The following is a 25,037-nucleotide window of genomic DNA, read 5'->3' on the forward strand; positions in this document are numbered from 1 at the left end:
TGATTTAATTATTCCACTTCATCTTCATACAGATTATCAGTCGTAGAGGCTGCATTTATCAACCCCATTTAATTTAATCCTGATGGCAAGAACAAATCAAACACTGAACTCCTAAATTAAATTAAAACTTGCTCTCTCAAACTGAATAATGCTCCAGCAGCCTCTAGCAAGAATGGAAAGCAGACACAGAAATAAACAGAATCAAATTAAGAAATTTATTGCATTACAATTTGAGGGAGAACAATATTTTATACATATTGTAGAATAAGAAGTCCTAAAGCTAAATGAGTAAAGTTATTGTAAAAGCTTAAATTAAGTGAGCTAATTCTTTTTGACTGACTAGAATAAGATTCAGACTTGTTATATAGTGAAAGGGACTTTTGTTTTCAGGGTCTAGATGGTCCTGACATTTACGTGAGGAAAACGACCAGCAAGTCAAAGCTTTTGTTATGGACAGTTGTATAAATTTTTATCCGGTATAAGAATCCCTCAAGACATCAATGTTTTTTTCAAAAGGTCTCATGTTCAGAGGAGGAAGGCATTGACCAGTTCACATCCTCTCAACTGGACTGATACCCAGAATGTCAAAACCTTTGGCCATCACTGCCGCGGTGGCTTCACAGAGGAGCATCCGCCACATGTTGACTTTGACCACTTCCCCTGAGAAGAACGATGCAGAACAGACATTAGTTAAATGGCCATTTGCAAAGAGGCATGCTAATTTCAATCAAATCAAGAATGTTCTACAATGTCTTGGCAGAACATTTATTAAAGTCGTTTTTATAATAATTCTTTAGCCGGTGATGTCAAGTTGTTGTCAGCTTGAAACCTTATCATATTGCCCGCCCACTTGTTGTACGCACAGACCCGGGAAAACTTTAACCCCCCCACTCCCTCAAACTCTGTAGCGAATTCCTGTGGAGAAGATGTTGTGCTCTGCACTGTGAAGGTAAATCCGTTAGGGTACAGTTAGGGTATGTCGAAAAACTCCCATCTCAGTTTCTCCTCCAAATTCAAAATTGTCCTACATCGCTTCAGAAGTACAGACCCAGTGTTTACAAAGTGAACGTGCAAGGAGGGTCAAACGCCCTTTACCAATAAATAAATAAATAAAAGGTAAAATAGCGATGTAGGATGATTTTAAAGTTGGAGGAGAAAATAAGATGGGAGTTCTTAGACATACCCTGTCTTGAACAGAAGTGCACAAAATACGTATGTGTTTCGGCAGAGAGTAGACGAGCATTGTGGTTAAAAAGAATATAAATGTTATGTGTTTTTTTTTGTTTTTTTTAAATGACTGATCATTTCACTAGATAAGACCCTTATTCCTTGGCTGGGATCATTTAGAGCCCTTTGAAGCTGCAGTGAAACTGCATTTTTAACCTTCAGTCTGTTGAGCACCACTGAAGTACACTATATGGGGGTGAGTAAATTGTCAGGAAATTTTTATTCTGAAAGTGGAGTAATCTTTCAAAAATTGCTGCTCTCATGTACTCTAGCATGCAAAAATTTAGTTGTGCTCGCTCTGCACAGCTTGCAGGTCTCTGGCTAACTGGCTAACAGCAATATCTGTTCGCTCGCAATTGTCTAGAAATGTGTTGATGAATAGTGAATGTTTGTCATTGTTATTACTTGGAGTTCTGATAAAGAATAGAGCAATACATTGGTGTACAAACTGCAGTGCTTTTTCATTATGTTTCTGCGTTGGGTTGACACATATACCGTGGCTTTTTACCATGGATCTGTGGGCTAGAGTAATGGTGATGGGCGAAAAAAGATTTTCACTAAAACATCTGATATTGTCCAAGGTTAGATCTCCCTGTTCAAATGAATCATTTGTTGTTCATTAAAATGTATTACACACAACTGTGAAAGACAGTGTGCTTAAATTACATTTAAATTACAGCTCTTCTATTTAGCATCTGTCATTACATTAAAAGTTTATACTGACTTCACTGATTTGAAACTAAATGCATTTCTGGATCGATTACACCCTAGACACTACTGCTAAAGAGCAAAAAACACAACATCTGAAGTTTAATTATCCCTTAAGACCTCATAACCATCAAAGATTTTGGCCACAGAACATGTTTTTCTTTCTTAGTTGGGAGGACCCACCTGTCTGTCGGTCCTTCTCCACACAGTAGCAGCTGTCATAGAACTCTGTGAAGGTGGTGGCCAGCTCGTAGAGGTAGTCGCACAGTGTGTGAAGCAGTAGGTCATCTGTGATCTTTTGCAGAATCTCAGGGAAGCGCAGGATGCACTTACCCAGTTTCCACTCTTTCTCGTGGTCCAGTAGGACCTCTGTGGTCTCGGCTGCTTTGCGCAAGGTGGCCTCCTGAATGTTAGCCAGTCTAGCTATAGACCTGGAGGCAAATGGAAGAAGAATGGGTGTTACAGTATGATGAATCTCATTTCCGCAACATCAGTCTAGACACATTATGTTTGATTGAAAATCAAAAATCAAATTGAGCTCAGTGTCACAGCAAACTTTTATTTTAAGGCTTCCAAACATACTGTATATCATTGCTGAATTGAATGAATTAAATTTTTGGTCTGTTTCAAAATGGCTTAACACAAAAAAAACAAAACAAAAAAAATTGGAAAACCACTCCTAAGTCATAAGAATCATTTTTGTGATATGTTTTTGTTACGGATCTTGGTCACTGTATGTTTTTACTGTATGGAAAAAAGCACATAGAACTTCAGATGTTCTTGTTTTGTTTTCCATAAAATAAATAAATGGGTTTAGAAGGACAATGATGACTTTATACTTTTAATTTTAAAGCAAACTATTCCTTCGAATGGTCTATTATTTAACACAGGATAAGATTAAAAGAAATGGTGAAACAAAAATGTGCACAGAGGAAAGAAGTCACATTTAACTGCTGCAATCTCTCACATAATAAGAAATACATTATATAAGAAAAATAAATAAATAAAATAAATGCCATGACTAAAGGCATTTTAAGTATACTTCGGCCGTCTGCGTCCACGCACCATCTGCATTGTCATTTTCATCATCAGGAGGGCTCGCGGACAGCCGTGCACCACATCTGTGCGCAGGCAATTTTTTGAGACCGCTCTGACGGTTCAATAACGTTCAATAAAGCATGTGCAAGAAATAGGCAGCAGAGACAAGAGTCCAAACAATTGTACTGTGCATGTGTCGAACTACGTGAATGAGTACACTTTGAAAGTTGTGTGGACGTGGATGCATGCATCTATTTTGCAGTCAGTGTGTGCTTTTCTGTATGTTTGTGACAGATCTACTTTGCACACATACACAAAGCTCCTGAGTCCCACATACCGATGAAGATGGGTCTATACTGTAACATAGACAATACATGACATATGAAAGCCATTCCATGTCCATAGCTCATTAGTCAGCTAAACTAGACAAAAATCTATAGAGGAGAATTTGCACTGTATGAAATATTCTTTATATTTTTAGTGATATCTGCATTACTTAATGTATGTTTGAATAAATTTGTCATGAAAAGTTATGACAGCAACAGAACAGAAACATAATTAGTGCACTGAATATAAAAATTGACTTTAATTGAAATGTAAATGTTTCTATACAACATGTATACAATTGTTAAATATTATATATAAAAATAAACACCAATTAAATTTTATAGTTCGTTCATTTTAATCTTTAATATTATAGCAATGCAGTAACTGACAGGGTTCCTTGAAGAATTTACAGTTTAAGTTGAGAGTTATTTATTTTTCCTTAGAGGGGTCATCGGATGCCCATTTTCCACAAGTTGATATGATTCTTTAGGGTCTTAATAAAAAGTTTCTAATATACTTTGATTAAAAATTCTCAATGGTTTTGTAAAAAAACACCCTTTTTACCTTGTCAAAATTAGCTCTGCAAAAATCATCTCATTCTAAGGGGTTGTTCCTTTAAATGCAAATGAGCTCTGCTTGCCCCGCCCCTCTGTGGAAAGATGCTATTGTTTACATTAGCCGCATGTAGCCGCTAAACTTCCTAACTACCACGTTATAAGGAAAGGCGATCGCAAAGATTCATAAAATAACCCTTATACTCACTTCTGCTGTAAGTGAAGCTGGATCATGAATGATTCGTGCGAACATAGACGGATATATGTAGATCGGGAGGCGCATTCCCTTCACAAACAAACGTAATCTACTGCATCTTCAGTGGCTCAGATGTCGGGAGTAAATCACGACCACTATGTTTATTATTACATCCAGCAACACAACACCTCAATCGCTCAATCAGAGATATTCTTGTCTAACTTACATCCCTGCTCCAGCATCGAAACAAAGAGGGCGGACTGTGACGGCTGATTCAAGGTAAATCGCTCATGTCAATCAACTATCGTGGGAGCGGCCTCTGCGGGTGTGACGCAACAACGACAGGCATTTGAGAATGGCTCGATTTGAAAAAGGGGATATTATTTTTACAGATTAATTAAAAACCGCTGCATGGATTTTTATCATTATAGGGTAGATTTGTACATACACTGCCAACACACATTAATGTTCAAACAGCATGAAAAAGTGAACTTAGCATCCGATGACCCCTTTAAGAATAACTGATGCGTATTGTACTGAATACAAAAAAATAAATAAATAAATTGATTCTCCGATGCATTGCGATTCTCTCTTCAACGATTCTGAATTGATTCTGAAATATTCAGAAGCTTGGAAAGATTCTGAGCTTGTTTTTTTGCCCGTATATGGCACGTGTGCACGCTAGAGACGTGGCGGGCTTCATTGCACAGAATTTGTGCTGTGAGACACGTGCGCATTGCGACTCGCCGTGTTTTACTTTAGATACGCTTTCATTAATGCCGTTTGGAATGCAGTAGTATTAGATGCACAAAACTCACGCACTGACAGACTTTCACCTGCGCTTTGTGTTTGCTGTCCTGAAGATCAATTGCGACTGCGATTAAATGCACTTCCACTTTCAAACACTTTTATACGAAATTGATGTTCATACAGTCAGTTGTGTTTTCAGAGCAAGACAAAACATCTGCTATATCGAAAGAGATCTGTGCATTAGAGTGAAAGCAGTCTATTAAAGGGGTCATCGGATGCTAAGTTCACTTTTTCATGTTGTTTGAACATTAATGTGTGTTGGCAGTGTATGTACAAATCTACCCTATAATGATAAAAATCTATGCAGTGGTTTTTAATTAATCTGTAAAAATAATATCCCCTTTTTCAAATCGAGCCGTTCTCAGATGCCTGTCGGTGTGACGAGGCCGCTCCCACAATAGTTGATTGACATGAGCTTTTACCTTAGACCAACTGTCACAGTCCAGTAACTTTCCATGTTTCAATGCCAGAGCAGGGATGTAAGTTGGACAAAGTTGGATCTCCGATTGAGCGATTGAGGTGTTGTGTTTCTGGATGTAATAATGAACATAGTGGTCGTCATTTACTCCCGACATCTGAGCCGCTGAAGATGCAGTAGATTACATTTGTTTGTGAAGTGAATGCACCTCCCGATCTACATATATCCGTCTGTGTTCGCACGAATTATTCATGATCCAGCTTCACTTACAGCAGAAGTGAGTATAAGCGTTTTTTTATGAATCTTTGCGATCGCCTTTCCTTATAACGTGGTAGTTAGGAAGTTTAGCGGTTAAACACGGCTAAATGCGGCTAAAGTAAACAAACTCGTCTTTCCACAGAGAGAAGAGAGGGGCGGGGTGAGCAGAGCTCATTTGCATTTAAAGGAACAACCCCTTAGAATGAGATGATTTTTGCAGAGCTCATTTTGACAAGGTAAAAAGGGTATTCTTTTACAAAACCATTGAGAATTTTTAATCAAAGCATATTAGAGACTTTTCATTAAGACCCTAAAGAATCATATCAACTTGTGGAAAATGGGCATCCGATGACCCCTTTAAAGCTGCCACTGTCTATGATCTCATCAGTAATAATCAAACGGCAATAATGCCGAGGAAAAAAGAAAAAACCTATAACTATTTGATAAATTTATATGAAAATGTAGACACATGCAGTAATATTGAAAACTGAGAAGGTGACGCGTAGTGATACTGAGTTAATGAAAATTGTCATTGAATTGAATCGTGAAACCAATGAAGATTCACACCCCTACTTTTAAGATGGCAGTATTGACATACAGAGATTCCAACTATAAACAAAAAGTGAAGAAACTGCAATTTTGGTTAAAATGTAAGGTTGTAAAGATGTATTTGCACAGCAGAACAATTAATTGGGGGAAAAATGTAAATCAAGAATCGTTTTAGAATCAGATCGTGACTCCCAGAATTGGAATCGGATTGGATCGTGAAGTGCCTGAAGATTCCCACCCCTAATCCAAATTAATCAAATCAATGAATTTGAATCAAATCAGAGTTGAAACAGAATTTGTTAAAATTGTGAAATCTGTGTCAATAACCAGTCCTACATAACAGTCTCCTTAATATGAAATAAGGTACAAGGTATGCATGTTTTTGTACAACAGTTTTGTATATTTTTCAAGAAAAGAATACATTTAAAAACTGCCAAAAACTCAAAATACTTTTGAAACCGATATTTTGGTTAAAACTAAAATCTTATTATGAACTAAAATCTTTTAATATTTTAGAGTAAATAAAAAGACAGGACAAAAAAAAATAGCACCACATCATTGATGCAGATCAGTACCCAGCATGATTAATTTGATGTGGATGATGATGCCTTAGCTTGAGGGTTTACCTTATGCGTGTGAAGGCATAGAGGAGATAGGCCGCAGTGTTTCCCCTGTCATCCAGCATCTTGTCAAAGGAAAAGACGTAGTCATTGATGCGGTTGTGTGAAAGGTCTGCATATTTAATGCATCCAAAAGCCACGGCACGCTGAGCCTTCACCAGCTCTTCCAGGGTCAGAACCTGCAACATATGGTTTCAAAAAGTTGTGAAGTTAGAGCAGACAAGACCTTTCACCACCCTTACAAAAAACAAGTTACCAAGTATGTCCCAAATACTCAAGAAGGAAAAAATTTGCGGCAAGTCAGAAGAGAACATTGGATGATTACACGCTAACTTTTCTCCCTAATTTAATACAGCATATGTTATTTACCATAATTCTGACAAATACAGCACTTGGCAAAAGTCTGATTCAGGGAAATTAAGTATTCTTATCCTTAGTCATCTATAAACTCATAAAAATCCAATATTTGACATCAATCAAATATTTGAGGGCATCTAAATGTCTGAACAGGTTTGCTTTGCCTACTTGTGTTTGAAATAACAATTGTATTTTTCAAAATCCTTCAATGTCAAAAGCTCTCTGTGCTATCAATCAAGTGTATTAGGCATTAGGAGGTTCTTAATTTCAGAGTGCAAAAGAGTTGAGAATAATATAGGCAGTAATTGGTATAACTGGCCCCTGGTCTCATTTGAGATCTATTGATCTCTTCTGAACTGAACCGAGTACTCAGGCACACAAAGGGAGTTGGATAGAGGTTTTCAGGGTGACATAAAAAGGTGCAAATTTTCTCAGGGTTTGAGGGGCTAACCTTATCTCTCCCCTTCTCCTTCAGTTTATCCATGGATCTTTTCAGACCCTCCTCCAGAAGGTCCATTAGACGAACTGTGTCCCCTGAACGAGTTTTAAATTTTTTCCTGGGAAGGAGATTTCATATTAATTCGTAAAAAAACATTATTCAATAAAATATTTTCATTACAGCTAGAACTAGTGTTACATTGGGCACTAAGTCCACAACTAAATAAAACAAAACTATGTTAATGAACCAATTAATCTGCTGATTTTTTTGAATAATCAAATAATATTCTATGATATCTTGCCCAACATTCTCATTAAAACGATGTGCAAAAACAACAAATTATACATTTATATAGTACATATTATATAGTATATATTACCAATTAAATGTTTGGGGTCAGTATGTTTTTTTATTAACACTAAAATTAATTAATACTTTTAGTCATCAAAGGCACATTGAACTGATCAAAAGTGATGGCAAAGACAAGGTTACAAAACATTTTAATTTTAAATACAGTTGAGATCAAATACTGTGTTGTTACCTGAATGATCCACAGCTGCCCGCTGCTCTTCAGAAAAATCCTTGAGGTTCCACAAATTCTTTGGTTTATTTTTTTTATTTATTTATTTATTTTTTTTAACATTTGTGTGTATTTGAACCTTTTCCAACAATGACTGTATTTTGAGATCCATCTTTTTTTACACTGAAGGACTCATTCAACTATTACAGAAGGTTCAAATGCTCACTGACGCATTAAGAGCCAGGGGGTGAAAACTTTTGAACAGAATGAAGGTGTGTACATTTTTCTTATTTTGCTTGAACAACATTTTTTTTTTCATTTAGCACTGCATTTCAGATGCTACAGAAGACACTGACATGTTTCCCAAAAGACGAAAGAAGTTAAATTTACCCTGATCTTTAAATTAAAAAAGTTTTCACCCCTGGCTCTTAATGTATTGGGTTTGCTTCTGAAGCATCAGCGAGTGTTTGAACCTTCTATAGTAGTTGCATACGAGTCCCTCAGTTGTCCTCAGTGTGAAAAGATGGATCTCAAAATCATATAGTCATTGTTGGAAAGGGTTCAAATATACACAAATGTTGAAAAACCAAAGAATTTGTGAGACCTGAATGATTTTTCTGAAGAACAGCAGGCGGTTTAACGGTTCAGGACAAACACAGCTGTGGATCATTCAGGTAACAGCCCAGTATTAAGAATCAAGTGTATGTAAACTTTTGAACAGGGTCATTTTTATGAATTCCACAATTATTTTCTCTTGTGGACTATATGTAAACATCCTTTATGTGAAATATTTTTTTTAGTACTGACCTGAATAAGATTTTTGTATTATCCCTCTTATTTTGGTAAAATAATTAACATTTTGCAGATTCTGCAAGGTTTATGTAAACTTATGACCTCAGCTGTAATTGTTTTTTTTTTTTTTTTTTTTTTTTTTTTTTTTAAACTTTGTTCATTAAGAATCCTGGAAAAAATAATTTCCACAATAATCAGCACAGCACAACCATTTTCAACACTGACAACAAGAAATGTTCTTGAGATGCAATTATATTAGAATGATTTCTGACGAATGATGTGACACTGAAGACTGAATGATGGCTGAAAATTCAGCTTTGCCATCAGAGGAATAAATTACATTGTAAAATATATTTTAACAGCAAATTATCATCATATTTTACATATTTAAGTTACAATAATATTTCACAATATTACTGTTTTTTAACAGTATTTCATCAAATATTACAATTCTTACCAATCCTAAACTTCTGAACAGTAGTGTATGCTATGGTTTAAAATATAACTGTTGGGTTATTTCCTGTTTTTCCTTTTTTTCTGAAGAAAGACAAACATGTATAGCGATGAAAGCCAAAATATTCAATGTCACCGATGAATATTTATTGAGTAATCCACTATTTAGAGAGAGGTCAAAATGGCATTTTTCAACTTAGAGAGTCAAGTTGGGGAGGGGGGAACATGACTTCAGAAAGATGGCAGCATCATTATCATGCACTTTTAGATATTGGGTCTTAAACTTTCCTTTCTTAAATGGAAACCCAATGTCTAAAAGGGCATTAAGATCTTTAATACGTCTTGAGTTACAGGCATGCACCACTGGGCACCAACGGTCACCATTGACACATAATGTAACAAAGATTGCTAAAGTCAACAGATTTTACTAATAGAACAAACAATCTCTGTGGAAAAATAAGACAATGCTGCCATCTTTCTGAAGTCATTTTTACCCCCCTGTGACTCTGAATCTAAGGTGAAAATTGCCATTTTGACCTACCTCTACAAAATAGTGGATTACTCAGTAAATATTCATCCATAACATTTAATATTTTGGCTTTCATCATTATACGTGTCTATCTTTCTTCAGAATAAATATTAGCAAAATCTAAATTTTGAGCCGGGGACCTCTGGCTGAGTTGACACGGAATGACCCTAACACTACACAGTAATATTTTTACAGCTTAAAAGCAAAGTTGTTTCCTTTGAACATCAGAATGTAGTTATTTTTCAGTAATCCTGCAGTAATCCAGTTATTGTTCATATTAAAATACTATTACTTGTGTTGCATACAGACTTTTAACTATCTAATTAGATCAACAGTACATAATGCTTTATTCAAAATTAATTTGCTTTCATTTATGCTATGCTCTATACATCTCGTCTCGACCAATAAAAATTCTGATTCTTTTTTAATTTTACTGATCACTAGCTATTACAGCCCTATGGGTCACCCTGGTGGAAAGATTATAAAGGTGACCTCCATACTATTCAGTGCACTTACTTGTCCTCTCCAAGAACCACACCAAAACCTGCATGTTCTACCCGTGAGACCTTGGGGTCATACCAGCCTATCAGCTGAGCAGCAGCAAAGACCACTTGGAAGTGCATTGCCTGTCATACATCGCAGACAGTGGCAAGAAAAAAAACAAAAAACAAAAAAAACAATGAAATGCATTTAGTCATCTGATCATCTATACAAATAATTCACAGAATAAACAAAAATGATCTGCACAGTTTGGATCAAGATCTTCATCATAAATCCTTAATTTTAACCATGGAAAATGGAAAACGTCTTCTTGTGTATGCAGAGCAGAATCGTAAACTAAACTGTGTTAACAATGACGTTAGCAGACAGCAGTTCCTGACCTAGACCGCATTAATCTTCGAGGTGAGGATCATATTGCACATATTTATAAACATACAGATGTTTGAATTCTGAGGTGTGTTTCTATCTTGCTCAGTGCCCTTGACCTTTGCTGCATGTGTCCTCATACATATTAGATAACTGTGGGAAGGTTCGTGCTCTGAGGTCTGTTCAAGATTTTAGCAACACTCTCTATGGCATACTCACACACCTGGCCACTGTCGGTCACGTAAATGATGATGTCAGCTTTCTCATCAAAAAGCCTGTTTTTGATGGCAGCTAGATCGGAGGTATCGTAAGTGTAGCCTCCATCTGATTTGACAATTGTCAGGGGAATAGATTGGCCCGGAGCAAACACTATCTTCCTGCCCTCGTCCAACTGCACCAGCCCTGATGCGAGAGAGAATGGGATTGGCAAGGAATGTGAAAGATGAAGGTTGAGCGACGGACTAAATGCAATATTAAAACAACACTGCCCCCAAATGGATATGTGCAATGCTTTTAAATGAATGTTCCAGTTCAGTTAAAGCTAAGCTCTATAAACAGCATCTGTGGCTGATTGTCAAATGGCACAAAAGACTTTTGACCTTTCCTTCAGTCTGTAAAAACAAACAGAAATCTTGTTTACAGTAATATGCTTATAGTGGAAGCCTATGGTAAAAAATTAAACACACTGTTTTGGAGGTAAAGCCAGTAGAATGTGACACTAGTGCAATAAAATAACCTATCAACCTTGCCTACAACTTTACATTCAATCTTTAACTCAGTGTGACGCACATGCAAATCATATTTGCAAGGATAAGTGGCACTGTTTACAAGTTGTTTAGAGAAATAAAAATCCAACCACATAAACTGTCAACTGTCAATTATTTCTTTTGAATTAATAAAAATATATAAATATTTAGTGAAAAATAAATAAATAAAATCAGACATACAAACAAAATAACCAATTATATATAATAATGAAAAATAAATATTAAACAATTAAAAAAAAATCAATTAAAAAACACAAAAAATAAATATTAATTTATGAAAATTAAAAACAAATATACAATCAATTAATGAAACACTTCACTTTTAAGATAGCAAAAAAGAAACTATTATAAATATTATAAATAATTTATTTTAATTAATTAATTTCTCTTATGCCTTCTTAAAAGTGAAGTGTGTCATTTCCCCACCTACAGCAGCATTAAACAGAAACGCAATACAGTAAGTGTGACTTGACCAACAATGCGAGTTTGTGGTGGGACCACTTGTTTGTTTGAACAACAACAAAAAAAAAAAAATTAAGAAACGTTACTGGTGAGGAAAAAAAAAAAGCAACAAACATAATATTTTTAAACATTAAATATAACAATGCTTACTATTAGATAGTGAAACAACAAACAAGTCAAAGGTCAAAGAGCCCTCGATTTGTACCTTTCTCTTCAAACTCCATCACAACGGCTGTCATCATGTCCTGGTAGTAGGACTCTCCTCTCTCTTCTATGCGGATATCCAAGCAGTTGTAGACTTTTTGAAACTCTACATCAGCAAAGTGGAAGGGACAAAGACTGTTTAATTACAAGAGTCACACCACAGGGAAATCAAATGCGGCACTCTCCTAAATGAGCAAAACCTGATTGGACATAATCGGGAAAAAAAAAAAAAAAAAAAAAAAAAAAAAAACAACACTAATTGACCTTCATTACTGATTCAGGGGGACTGAAGGGTCTGACTAAGTGACAAAGGTAGATGCTGTCTAGAGTTGGTGTCACAAGGAACAGGCAGACCAGACAGTGGTGCCGAGCATCTGTGCCCTTAGAATTCGAACTGGTGAAGCTAGTTTAAATATTTGTCCTCTGCATTAAACAGACATTGAAGCAAAGGAAAGAGAAGAGCAAACATGTAAAGAATGTCTCAGCTTTTAAATATCAGACATATTATAGAATTAAACTAAAATAACAGATGAAACGTTTAAAATACCATCTTGGACACCAAAACTTTTCAGTACTTAAACAGAGGCTTCACTACTTGGGAAAACACATGAATCATGATCCCTGTATTTCATCATTTCTTATTTGTAATGGAAGTGAATAAATGATCACTTTTGAGTAAAGTGTTCCTTTACTATTACACCCGCAAAGACGTATCAGTATTTATTCATTTATTTGTTTGTTACTGGTATGAGCTGTACAAACTTTGTATTAAACACTGAGTTCACAGTTATTTTTGCCTGACCTCTAATTTCCTAATAAAACATTAAAGAGTCTAAAGCTTGGTTTAAACTTGATTACAAGTGTGTATACACCAAAAGTGATGTCATTGTGGCACTTGTGGAATTTTGTCAGTGCACACTTATGGCCATAATTGGCCAAAATTTCACAATCAATCCCACTGGAGGAATCTGAAGGGGGCATGTCTGACAGGTACATTTCTTTGCATATTATTTTAAAAGGAAATCATTTTTTTGGCCTATTTATTGAAAGAAAGAAAGAAAGAAAGAAAGATAGATAGATAGATAGATAGATAGATAGATAGATAGATAGATAGATAGATAGATAGATAAGCAGATTCTTGTATAACTCAAAAAGATCAATGCAACTTTTCCAAATGCATTTGTTTTTGTATCAAATGTAACGAAAGTTTTTTGAACGTTTTAGTGATGATTAAATGTTAATAATCAAAGTAATAATAAAAAAAACTAACTATAAACATTTTAATTATTTGTTTAAATGTGAATGCAAATAAGATTTATACTATATTATATTAAAGTGTAAGACTGAGAATGTTGAAAGAAGTCTCTTATGCTCACCAAGGCTGCAGTTTTTCATCAAAATAACAGTAAAAACAGTAATACTGTGAAATATTATAATTTAAAATAACTGTTTTCTTTTATAACATACTTTAAAATGTAATTATTTATTGAATTACTCCACCCTTCAGTGTCACAAGTTCCTTCAGAAATTAAGCTTTAGAAACATTTCTTTTTAATATTTTTGTGGAAACTTACTTTTTTATTTCTGATGAATTTACATTTAAAAAGAATGGCAATTATTTGAAATGTGAATCTTTTGTAACATTATAAGCGTTTCTCTGCAGTGAACAATTCATAACAATTCATGCAGTCTGTGGAGGTTTGTACATGCTGTCTGTGTGAGAAATACATTCTTAGTGATGAATTTCTTACACCTACCATTGCGGGAAACATCACAGATTAGGTTCCAGGCTTTGATGAAGTCTGGCTCTTTGCTCTGGAGTTTAACCACACACTGGTAGGCCCTCTTCTTAAACTCCTCATCCTCATCAAACCTTTTCTTCGATTCCTGATGGAGATGAAAGAAGAAAGACGTTTAACAGCTTTGAAAAAAAAAAAAAAAAAAAAAAAAAAAAAAAAAAATCAGTTGCACAGAATGCACAACTAAGCTTTTAGCACTTACGTAATTTCCCTCAAAGCAAAAGAGAAATCTTTCTCGGATGCAAGCATCAAAACAATGCCCTACCGTATTGTAACACATCAAAGCAGTCAAGCTGTGGACGAGATTTTGACTCTTGCTGCTGGTTTGAATCTGGCTATGCTTCCCGTTTTAAGTGTTAATCGCCTTTCATTTTTAACCAGAAATGTGCACGCTGCTATTCTGATTTTCATTGAAGTTTTCTGTGTCTTTTTCCCGTGTCACTTGAAATGTATCCGTTTTATTCGTTGTTACCAAAGGTGAGACGCGTGAGGAAAAAAAATAAATGATTAGTTGTGGAACTATTCTGTCATAAATCGCATACCATAAATTCCTGAACTTTCTACCATTCACCTAATTAAATTAGGCCACTGGTTTAGCAAGTTTACACATGCTTTTGGTCCGTGCACTAGATCTCAGAATTAAATCACTGAGGCTGCTCTCACATATATATTTTTTTGTCCCGAGAATGAATCCAGCATAAATATGCGGATGTCACTCCTGAAAAATTGCAGAATGTGTCCAAAAAACTAGTTTCATACAAATTATGAATAGATTATATCCTAGAAAGCGCGCAAAGACCTGCAGAAAAAAGCTGATTCTTGCAGGAAAACGCATTTAGTACAATTTAAAATGACACTTTCCTGATGTAATATACACTCACCAGCCACTTTATTGGGTACACCTATTCAACTACACATTAACTCAAATTTCTAATCCGCCAATTTTATGGCAGAAAGTGCATTTAGGCATGTAGACAGGTTCAAGACGATCTCCTTAAGTTTAGAATCAGCATCACAACAAGGAAGAAAGGTGACTTTGAATGTAGCATGGTTGTTGATGCCAGATGGGCTGGTCTGGGTATTTCAGAGACTGCTGGGGGTTCTGCAGCGGTTCTGTGATCTAAAAACCCGTGCTGATGCCAGAGGTCAGAGGTCAGAGGACAATGGCCAGGCTGGTTTGAGCCGATAAACAAGCAAGCGTAACTCAAACTAAAATGTGTAAAGTCTGCTTCGGTGTGGTTAAGCCATCAAATTGACGTCAAAGAACGAACGCTTTTCCAAAGCGGAAGTAAATGTTCAGGTTTGTATTAAAGATTACAAAGACAAACTTTTTTTTTTCTTCTTCAGTGAATTAACTTGTTCACAGACCAATTGTTCACCTCAAAACTAGCAATGTGCATTAATGTAAATACTGTAAATTTTGATTTCATGCGGGCTTAATAATTAAAAACATTCCTATGATGGCAAAGCTGAATTTTCAGCAGCTATTACTCCATTCTTCAGTGTCACATAATCCTTTGGAAATAATTAAAATATGCTGATTTGGTGTTCACAGGGTTTCTACTCATTTTGCCATTTCAAAATTCTATACTTTTCCAGACTCAAACCCTCTCAGTAGATTTTCAGACCATATTTAATAGTAAATATTTAATATTTATAATATTTCATAATATTTAATACTAAAATAGTTCATACAACATTATTTTCAGCTTTATATTTGGTATACAGTAGTCATCTGTAAATATTTTTTTTTTCCTCTTGCACACATATATCTGTATTTTTTTTTTTTTTTTTTTTTTTTGTAAAGGTCCTTGAGGCTATAGTACAGTGCTAAGAATATAATGAGAAGAAACCCAAAACGCTTATAACCTGCATTTTGCATAATGAAAAAGTGCACCTTGAATTATTTTCAGTCATGGCTGATAATCACTAAAGAATCACTAAACAGCTGCCATGAAAACACACTTTTTGTATGATTAATTTTTTTTCCATATTCAGCTTTCCTTTTTCCATACTTTTACAGACCTGGAAATGACTTAAAGGGGCCATATAATTTTGCTAAAAATAACATTATTTTGTGTATTTGGTGTAATGCAATGTGTTTACACGGTCTGAGGTTCAAAAAAACATTATTTTCCACATACTGTACATTATTGTTGCTCTTCTCTGCCCCGCCTTTCTGAAACGTGTCAATTTTTACAAAACTCATCATTATGAAAAGCGTTGTGTGCTCTGATTAGTCAGCCATCCAGTGCACTGTGATTGACCGAATACCTCAAGCGTGTGATGGAAATGTTACTAGTTTTCTAGTTGTGTACTCATTTGGAAGGCCAAACAAAGTACATTCGCTATCACATCAAAAAACACAGCATTGCCACAACATGGCTGCGGCTGCAAAAAAAAAAAAAAAAAAAAACAGCATTTATGTGAAACTTAAATCTTTTTTAACATTATAAATGTCTTTACTGTTACTTTTGATCAAGTTAAAGCATCCTTGTTAATAAAAAAATAATTCATTTATATATAATGTGTATATACAGTGCCTATAGAAAATCATCATACCCTGTGAAAACCTTTACCTTTTCTTTTTTTTTTTTCACATTACACCCTGGAAAATAAAATAAATGAAGTATAATCATTAAAGTAAAAATATCATTTAAAAATGATCACTCTGGAGGATTATTAAAAATTAATCAGTGAAATACCTGGTTTGGTAAAGTGATCAGCCCCTTAAGAGTATACCATTATAAACTTGCTCAGGTGCAAGCAATCAACTTCCAGATTAAACACCAGGCTAATTGCCCCACCTGATATCAATAGCAATGGTGTTGATTATTTCAGAAAAAAACAAGCTGTTTCTTGAAGATTCCACTGTAAGAAGTGCATGGTACGGAAAAGAATTCACCATTGTTGGGAAAGTGCTTTCAAAAGACCTCCGGGATAAAGTTGTAGAAAGGCACTAGTTAGAAGGCTACAAAAACATTTCAAAGGCTTTAGCTATACCTCGGAGTACTGTACAGAGCATCATTAAGAAGTGGAAAGTGTTTGGCACCACCAACACATTGCCTAGAACAGGCCGTCTGTCCAAAGTGGATGACAGAGCCAGGTGGACACTGATAAGAGAAGCTACCAGGAGGCCAAAGGCAACTTTGAAGGGCTTACAATGCTTTATGGCTGGGTCTGGTCAGTCTGTGAATGTGACAACTACCTCCCAAGTTTCACACAAAGCTGGCAGGATGGCATGAAAGAAGCCTTTCCTAAAAAAAGTCTCACACTCAGTATCGTTTGTGCTATGCAAAAACACATTTGGAAGAGTCTGATACCCTCTGGAAAAAGGTGCTATGGTCTGATGAGACTAAAATTGACCTTTCTGGACTGAACTCCAAGCGCTATGTTTGGCGAAAAGCAAACACAGCACACCAACCAAAACACACCCTTCCTACTGTAAAGCATGGTGGTGGCAGCATTATGTCGTGGAGGTGTTTCTCTTGGGATTTCGTCTGGGACTGGTCGATTGGTCAGGATTTAAGGGAAAATGGATGCTGCCAAATACATCCAAATTCTGGAGAAAAACCTGCATCCCTCTGCTAGACAGCTGAACATGGCCAGGTCATTCACCTTCCAACACGACAATGACCCTAAACATACTGCCAAAACAACAACAAAATGCCTTAAGGATAAGAAGGTGAATGTCCATGAGTGGCCAAGTCAGACCCCTGACTTAAATCCAGTCGACATATCAAAAAAGACTGATACCTGTAATTAAAGCAAAAGGTGGCTCTACGAAGTATTACTACGAAGGGACTGATGACTTTTCCAACCCTGTTATCCTTTTTTTTTTTTTTTTTTTTTTTTTTTGCAGAACTGTTTTCTTTTTTTTTATTGGTTTGATGTTGTAAGACCAACATTGTAAATAAAGCTGGAAAAGTTATTTGGAATGGGATTTGATTTCAGGCTGTATGACAAATAAAGTAACTATTTCAAAGGGGTATGATGATTTTCTATAGGCACTGTATAAAAAGCATCTCTTCAATCAGAGAATCCAGCTGAAGGCTGACATTATCAGACCTATTAACAATGTTTTTTTCTCTTTTCTCAGCTTATCAATTTTCAGCTGACCCAATTTAAAAAAAAAACAAGTAACAGAGTAACACTGGTGAAACAAAGCAGTAGTCAGTCTCCAAATCTAAGCACATCCAAAGGTTATATATAACAGATACTCACTTTGTAGAAAGCCTGAAGGTCACTAATAGGTGGGGAAACACTGATATAGTCTGGGAACTTGTCTTGCAAATGAGCAATCAGCATCCCAAACTGTGTTCCCCAGTCTCCAACATGGTTCAACCTGACAGATATAGGATAAAAGAATGAAAGAAATGCACTCAAGCACTAATGAACACAGATTACTAGTGGCCAAAAGAAATGCAATAAAAGAATATCCTTAACACCTAAAGGGGTCATCGGATGCAAAGTTCACTTTTACATGTTGTTTGAACATTAATGTGTGTTGGCAGTGTATGTACACATCTACCCTATAATGATAAAAATCTATGCAGTGGTTTTTAATTAATCTGTAAAAATAATATTCCCCTTTTCAAATCGAGCCATTCTCAGATGTCTGCCCTCAGATGCCGCTCCCACGATAGATGACTGACATGAGTGTCTTACCTCAGACCCGCTTTACATCAGCTGTAACAGTCTGACCTCCATTGTTTCGATGCAGGAGCAGGGATGTAAATTAGACAAGAATATCTCAGATTGAACGATTGAGGTGTTCTGTTGCTGGATGTAATAATGAACATAATGGTCGTCATTTACTCCCAACATCTGAGCCGCTGAAGATGCAGTGGATTACGTTTGTTTGTGAATGGAATGCGTCTCCCGATCTACATATATCAGTCTATGTTCGCGCGAATCAATCGTGATCCAAATTCACTTACAGTAGAAGTGAGTAATGGGCTGTGACGGTGGCAGATTTTTTCCACCGTGGTGCTAATGGACCAACTACTGTCGGTGGCGCGGTGTTGATATATAATTTTGAAACATAACAAATGTGCGTGTTTATTTTCGCCTACAAAACACTAAAGTAAATATTAAAGAAATTATACAGTTTTAATAACAAAGTAGATAAAAATAATAATAATAATGTATCATCCGGAACTGTAATTTTATTTGCGTGCACTCACAATATTAACAAAATGTGCTTTTGTAATAATAAAGAAAACAAACAAACAAGATGCGCGAATACTTGCCTTACAGATAAATATATCTATATATATCTATATCTATAGCCACTTGCGCTCGCTGCTGCTGCCGGCGGGGACACTAAAGACAGCCACGGCAGAATAATTGTTGTAGAAACACTGTATTTTATGCTTGTTATAGATTGTGTGATGTCACGTGCAGTACCGCCGGTGGCAACCGACCACCGCGGTGGCGCGGTTGTCATTGAGACCGTCACAGCCCTAGTGAGTATAAGCGTTTTTTTTTTTTTTTTTTTTTTTTTAATGAATCTTTGTGATCGCCTTTCCTAATAACATGCTAGTTAGCAAGTTTAACGGTTAAACACGGCTAAAGTAAACAGGCTCGTCACTCCACAAAGAGAAGAGAGGGGCGAGGCGAGCAGAGCTCATTAACATTTAAAGCAACCTCGACCAGAACAGAATGATTTTTGCAGAGCTGATTTTGGCAAGGTAAAAAAAAAAAGGTGTTATTTACACTATCATTGTGAAATTTTAACCAAAGCATGTTAGACTTTTCATTTAAACCCTAAAGAATCATATCAACTTGTGGAAAATGGGCAACCGATGACCACTTTAACATTGAACCTTGTTTACCACATTCATCATTCTTTCAAGCAGACATATTTATTACATAAATAAATTTAGATTCATCTTTATTAGGGTTACTAAAGTGATTCACTCAAGAGCAGTGAGTGATTTTCTGTCTTTCTTTTATTGCTTAACTAACATCAATCCCACAGACAATAGCAACTAAATTAGGCTGCTGTCCCTTTCAAACTGAATGCACGGATGCAATGTACTGAAATATGTCCGATATTCTCATAACTGTTTATGTTCACCTTAGAGGTAACCGAGTGCGTTTACATGAATACTCGTCAAAACGGACAATTCAACATAGGCCTGCACGATTAATCCCAAAAAAAAAAAAAAAAATATTCGCAATTCATACATAAATGCGATCTCATTTCTAAATGACGGCGATTAACTTCCCTGTATTCCCCTGCATTCAGATCATGCTGCATTCACGCGTTATTGGTCACACTCCCACAATAACAAAACACTATTAATTCACCAATCAATCATAAATCTCGATCACGTCTTTCCTTCTCCCTCATTGGCCACGTTCCGCTGTCACTCACGTGAGGTGTAACAAGGCGGCAGACCTAAACTGAGTCAGTTTGCTTCGTGGATTTGGCGACGGTGAGAGTGAGCATGTACTGTAACAATATTGGTACAGAAAAAACACGCACCACACGGACCATTTATCCGGTCGGACCAAAGTTCAACCTGCTGCGCTGTGCGAGCCCACTAGAGAAGATGCATTTAAAACCTGAGCGCGTGGCACCACATGCGCGTGGCTTCCGTTATTATGAGCACAGCTGCCGCACACCTACATTTGAAATAACCAACTTGAGCATGCAAACGACGCGATATGTGAACGGCTTGAGTGCAGTAAATTTTTGAGAATCGTGATCTCAATTTCCATGGGGAAAAATCATGATCCACATTTTAGCAAGAATCGTGCAGCCCTAATTCAACATCATTTTGTGTATTTCTCCATTCACAACACGCAAAAGAGTGTGTAAAAGGCACTGCTTCGGTGTGTGCACACAGAAACCCAGACCGAATTGAGTTCTCTTTTGCATTGTCAAATTTATGCATATGTCTGCTCTTCTCTTACTCCCAGATACTGATACTTTTTTTTTTTTTTTTTTTAAGTTTTATGAGACGTGCAACAAGTGTATGCTATCTTATGTACGCATCTAACCTCCTAACCACACAGCAGATTAGAATGAATCTCTTCCCAAATCGTCCCTCCCTAATATTTCTCATTTTTATTCGTTGGCGAAAATGTCAAAAGATTTTCGTTATAATTTGTGTCATTTAAAACGTTTTGTGTTTCGTTATCGTATCATTTTCATCAGTGAAAAAATTTTGTTAACGAAAATTGTCAACGAAATTAACACTGCGCCGTCCACACTAGTGTAGAAGTATTTTACAAGAGTTTGTCATCCACACTGAATAAGTATACAATTTAGCAACAGTGTTAAAGAGAATAGCACATAACAGACACAATACCAATATAAACAGATAAGACATATATTGGTACAATATATTGGTACACAATATACATGATTGAACATGCATAATCTCAAAAGCCTGTGTTTTCCATGACAAAAATGCAGTCTCAGTGTGGATGGAAGGCCAAAACGGAGAAAAAAAAATATCCAAAAACATTGTAGTGTGGTCAAAGCATATCTCTCAAAAGGTTAAACAGTTGAGCTCCACAACAAAACACACTAACCTTAGCACTTCATAACCCAGGAACTCAAAGAGTCGGCACATGCTGTCACCAATAATTGTGGACCGCAGGTGACCGACATGCATCTCTTTGGCAATGTTAGGTGAGGAGAAATCCACAACAACCTAAAAAGAAAAAAAAAACAATGAGCGCAAAGACTACTGGATAAAACTGCATTGTAGTTTATACTGCTGTGCTGTGATGCGTTTCATCACTACAGTGAAACCCCTACCTTCTTTTTCTTCTTCAAAGATGGAGGCTGTACTCCATTCACAAGCAGGTTTGAGAGGAGTTTAGAGACAAAAATCCTCTTGAGATGAATGTTGATGAACCCTACAATCAAATATGCACTTGATTATTTATCAGTCTTAGAAAATAGGGGAGAAAATGGTCTTGGTATTTATGATATTCTGAACAAACCTGGTCCTGCAATTTCTGTTCTCTCAATTAACTCATTGTTGGGAATGTTTTGGACAATCTTCTCTGCTATCTCCCTGGGGCTGACCTTCTGGCTTTTAGTTTTCATCATCTTAAAAAAAAACACATTTACAAAAATAATTCACTATCAAGCAGACAAAAGAAACAAGTGACACAGCAACATTCTTCAAGGCATTTCCTTCTGTGTTCGAAAGAAGAAAGTCAAACATGTTTAGGGCAACATAAAAGGGAGAAATAAAAGATTTTCCCCAAAAATGAAACTGACCTGAGCCATTGCCATGGCACTATTACACTGGTAATCACCAAACTTGGCCTGCTGGTTAGGGGTGACCGTGAGTGGCGGGTTCTCTAGGCCAGGGTAGGCGGTACTGATGGCCTCCCCAAAGATCTGCTGCAAACGCTGGTTGATGTTCAACATTGCCTTGCCATTTTGACTCCTCTCCTCTTGTAAACTCTGAGGAAACACAGATTTAATGACTGAATTGCAATTGTTATTTTAGCATTAAACTACATAATATTATAGTATGCATAATTGTTTGAATTTGCTTTCAATTTTTGTTTCAATTCAGCTTAAGTTTCAGTAATTTGATTTGCCTTTGTCATTTGTTTGTTTTTTAATGTATTTCTATTTGGCTTTATTTTTTTATTTCAGTTTTAGTAATTGTACCACTTAAACAGCCTCATTCTCAGTTGGCAAAATTTATGCTTATATACCCCGTCCCAGCCCACAAGATACTAAAGTAAGCATCCCGACTAGGGTTGGGTATCGAAAATAGATTCCAATTCCAGAATCAGATACTTAAGGTCAGGAATCGGATACTTCTTATGAAATTAAAATCTCGATTTCGAATCATCAGAGAACCACAACTTCAATTTAAAAAAAACTACCAGCAACCCAATTTATCTAGAATCACGCAGCTCTATTTTGCAAACAGCTCTTAAGTAAATCTTGGTTTTATGTAGCCTGTTGATTTTTGTTCATGGTATTCAGCTTAAAAATGTTTAGCAAAAAAAGAAACAGAATAAATATGCTTGATGATATATTTTATTCACATTGGAATCAAAACTGGGAATTGAAAAGAATCGGAATCAATAAGCAGAATCGGAATCGAAATTGATACAATTCTAATGATACCCAACCCTTATCCTGAAGTCTGGAGTCTAGGAGTTCTCGTATTCAATAAGCCATCCACAAGTACTGGCAGGGAGTTTGGGCTAGTGTTGGGCGATATGCTCAATTTTCACAACGTTCTATTGTCAGCCTGTGAGATCGCCGATACTCGATATTATCGTGCTAACTTATTTAATCATTTACTTAGTTTCATTGCCAGCAAATGAACCAACACCAGCATAAGGCTAAAAGCAGCCTAATGTTTTCAATATGACTTAATTTGTTTAACATGACAACAACTTAATATAAACATTGTAAGTTACTAATGCTTACGTTTCCTTAGTTATTCAAAAAGCACAAAAAGCAGCTACAGGAAATGAGTGAAGAACATTAACATAATGACTAGCCTAGCCTAGCATGAGTTTATGCAAAAAAAAAAAACAACAACAACAAAAAAAAACACACTTCTGGTACCATAGATGAATACAATAGTTGCATCACTGTATGATGAATAAATCTCTCACCCCTTTTTTACAATGCACACATCTGCGGCGTGAAGGGGGGCCGTTCCCCCAAAAACGAGTTACTTTCCCCTCCTTGCTGAACGTGATCGATTTCAAAAGTAAAAGTAAAACGGTTGGACGCTTTCGCGAGCATCAGCAACTGCACGCAATCACAGATTGCACGCTTCCCACCCAGAACACCCTCTCCGCTCACCGTGATTTGTGCCCCCTGTTGAAATTTAAATGCCACCCGATGGAGGTGTCCTGGCACCGGCTCTGCGACACGGCCAATCTTGTCAATGCTTGTGTTTATGCCAGCCACCTCGCGGCAATTTTCTGAAGCGCCCCAGATGCTGCTCTCTGCACTGCATCGCTAAAGTTAGGCACCTAGTCTTTTTTTGACAGATAATAATAATAATAATAATAATAATAATAAATATAGCTGCAAGCAGCAATTGCGGGGCCAAGCACAACAGAGGCAGAATGAGGAGCTAAGCATGCAAGGAGCAACAGACCGACTGTAACAATAAGTAACTAAAGTCATTTTAGGATGATATCAGTTGAAATGGCTGAAAAATCATAAATACAACCAATAACATAATTTAATGGCTTATCACTTTTGACCAATAAGTGGTGCTGTTTTCAAATTGATGTGATGTGTTCCGTGTGAGGTTACAATGACACACACAAATTTTGGTGTCATTATGCCAAAGCTTTACAGAGATACAGCCTCAGAATCATTTTGGCATCAAGCCTAAAATCTGTAGTGGCGCTGTACGAAAACGGTTTACTCTATCGACACGAAATCCATAACTTTGAGTCAGGACAGTCCGAAGATGATCTGACTCAATTTTGGTGAAAATCGGATCAAAGGTCTAGGAGGAGTACGAACAAGTTGGTTTTGTACATTAATCAAAATGGCGGAAAGGAAGTTCGGCCAAGTATGGTATAATTGGTATGTATGTTGTCGGCATGACCCAAGGAATATTTTGAGACCAGTTTTATTACATTAGGCTAATGCAATCGGAAGTTATTAGCATTTTTGAAAATTTCACTATTAATGTTTAATGAATAGTGCATTGCTTCAGACCAGCAGGTGGCGCTGTTACCAAATTGATGTGGCGTGGTCAGGGTGTGGTGACAATAGCACATATAAAATTTGGTGTCAATATGTCAAGGCTTTGCAGAGATACAGCCTCAGATGTAGTTTGGCATCTTTCCAGCAAATTCGTTCATGCGCTAAACGAAAACGGTTTTGTGTATCGACACAAAATTCATAACTTTTTGCCAGCATGGTCTGAAGATGATCTGAGTGAAATTTGGTGAAGATCGGACTAAGGGTCTAGGAGGAGTTCGAAAAAGTAGGTTTTCTACATTAATCAAAAAGGCGGACAGGAAGTTTGGTCAATTTCGGCATAATGGATATCAATGTTTTCGGCTTGACCCAAGGAATCTATTGACATCAGTTTCATTTCAATAGGCTAATGTACGAAAAAGTTATTAGCATTTTTTGAAATTTCCTTATAACTTTTGACCACAAGGTGGC

The 25,037-nt window shown here is 36.3% G+C and overlaps 1 protein-coding gene across 1 annotated transcript in view; it reads right to left on the reverse strand.

Moving 5' to 3' along the window:
* Positions 1 to 201: 201 nt before the first annotated feature.
* Positions 202 to 25,037, reverse strand: part of rars1 (arginyl-tRNA synthetase 1) — an 81,051-nt gene continuing 56,215 nt past the window's right edge. The window contains exons 3-15 of the mRNA XM_051093375.1: positions 22,143 to 22,331; positions 21,860 to 21,968; positions 21,672 to 21,772; positions 21,443 to 21,564; positions 18,119 to 18,239; positions 13,853 to 13,982; positions 12,097 to 12,201; positions 10,886 to 11,064; positions 10,312 to 10,421; positions 7,514 to 7,619; positions 6,712 to 6,884; positions 2,119 to 2,366; positions 202 to 660 (exon numbers count right to left, since the gene is read on the reverse strand). Coding sequence (XP_050949332.1) covers positions 551 to 660; positions 2,119 to 2,366; positions 6,712 to 6,884; positions 7,514 to 7,619; positions 10,312 to 10,421; positions 10,886 to 11,064; positions 12,097 to 12,201; positions 13,853 to 13,982; positions 18,119 to 18,239; positions 21,443 to 21,564; positions 21,672 to 21,772; positions 21,860 to 21,968; positions 22,143 to 22,331 — 1,803 coding nt within the window. The 3' untranslated portion in view covers positions 202 to 550. The remainder of the gene's footprint in view (positions 661 to 2,118; positions 2,367 to 6,711; positions 6,885 to 7,513; positions 7,620 to 10,311; positions 10,422 to 10,885; positions 11,065 to 12,096; positions 12,202 to 13,852; positions 13,983 to 18,118; positions 18,240 to 21,442; positions 21,565 to 21,671; positions 21,773 to 21,859; positions 21,969 to 22,142; positions 22,332 to 25,037) is intronic.

The sequence above is a fragment of the Labeo rohita genome, chromosome 21, assembly GCF_022985175.1.
Source record: "Labeo rohita strain BAU-BD-2019 chromosome 21, IGBB_LRoh.1.0, whole genome shotgun sequence".
NCBI lineage: Eukaryota > Metazoa > Chordata > Actinopteri > Cypriniformes > Cyprinidae > Labeo > Labeo rohita.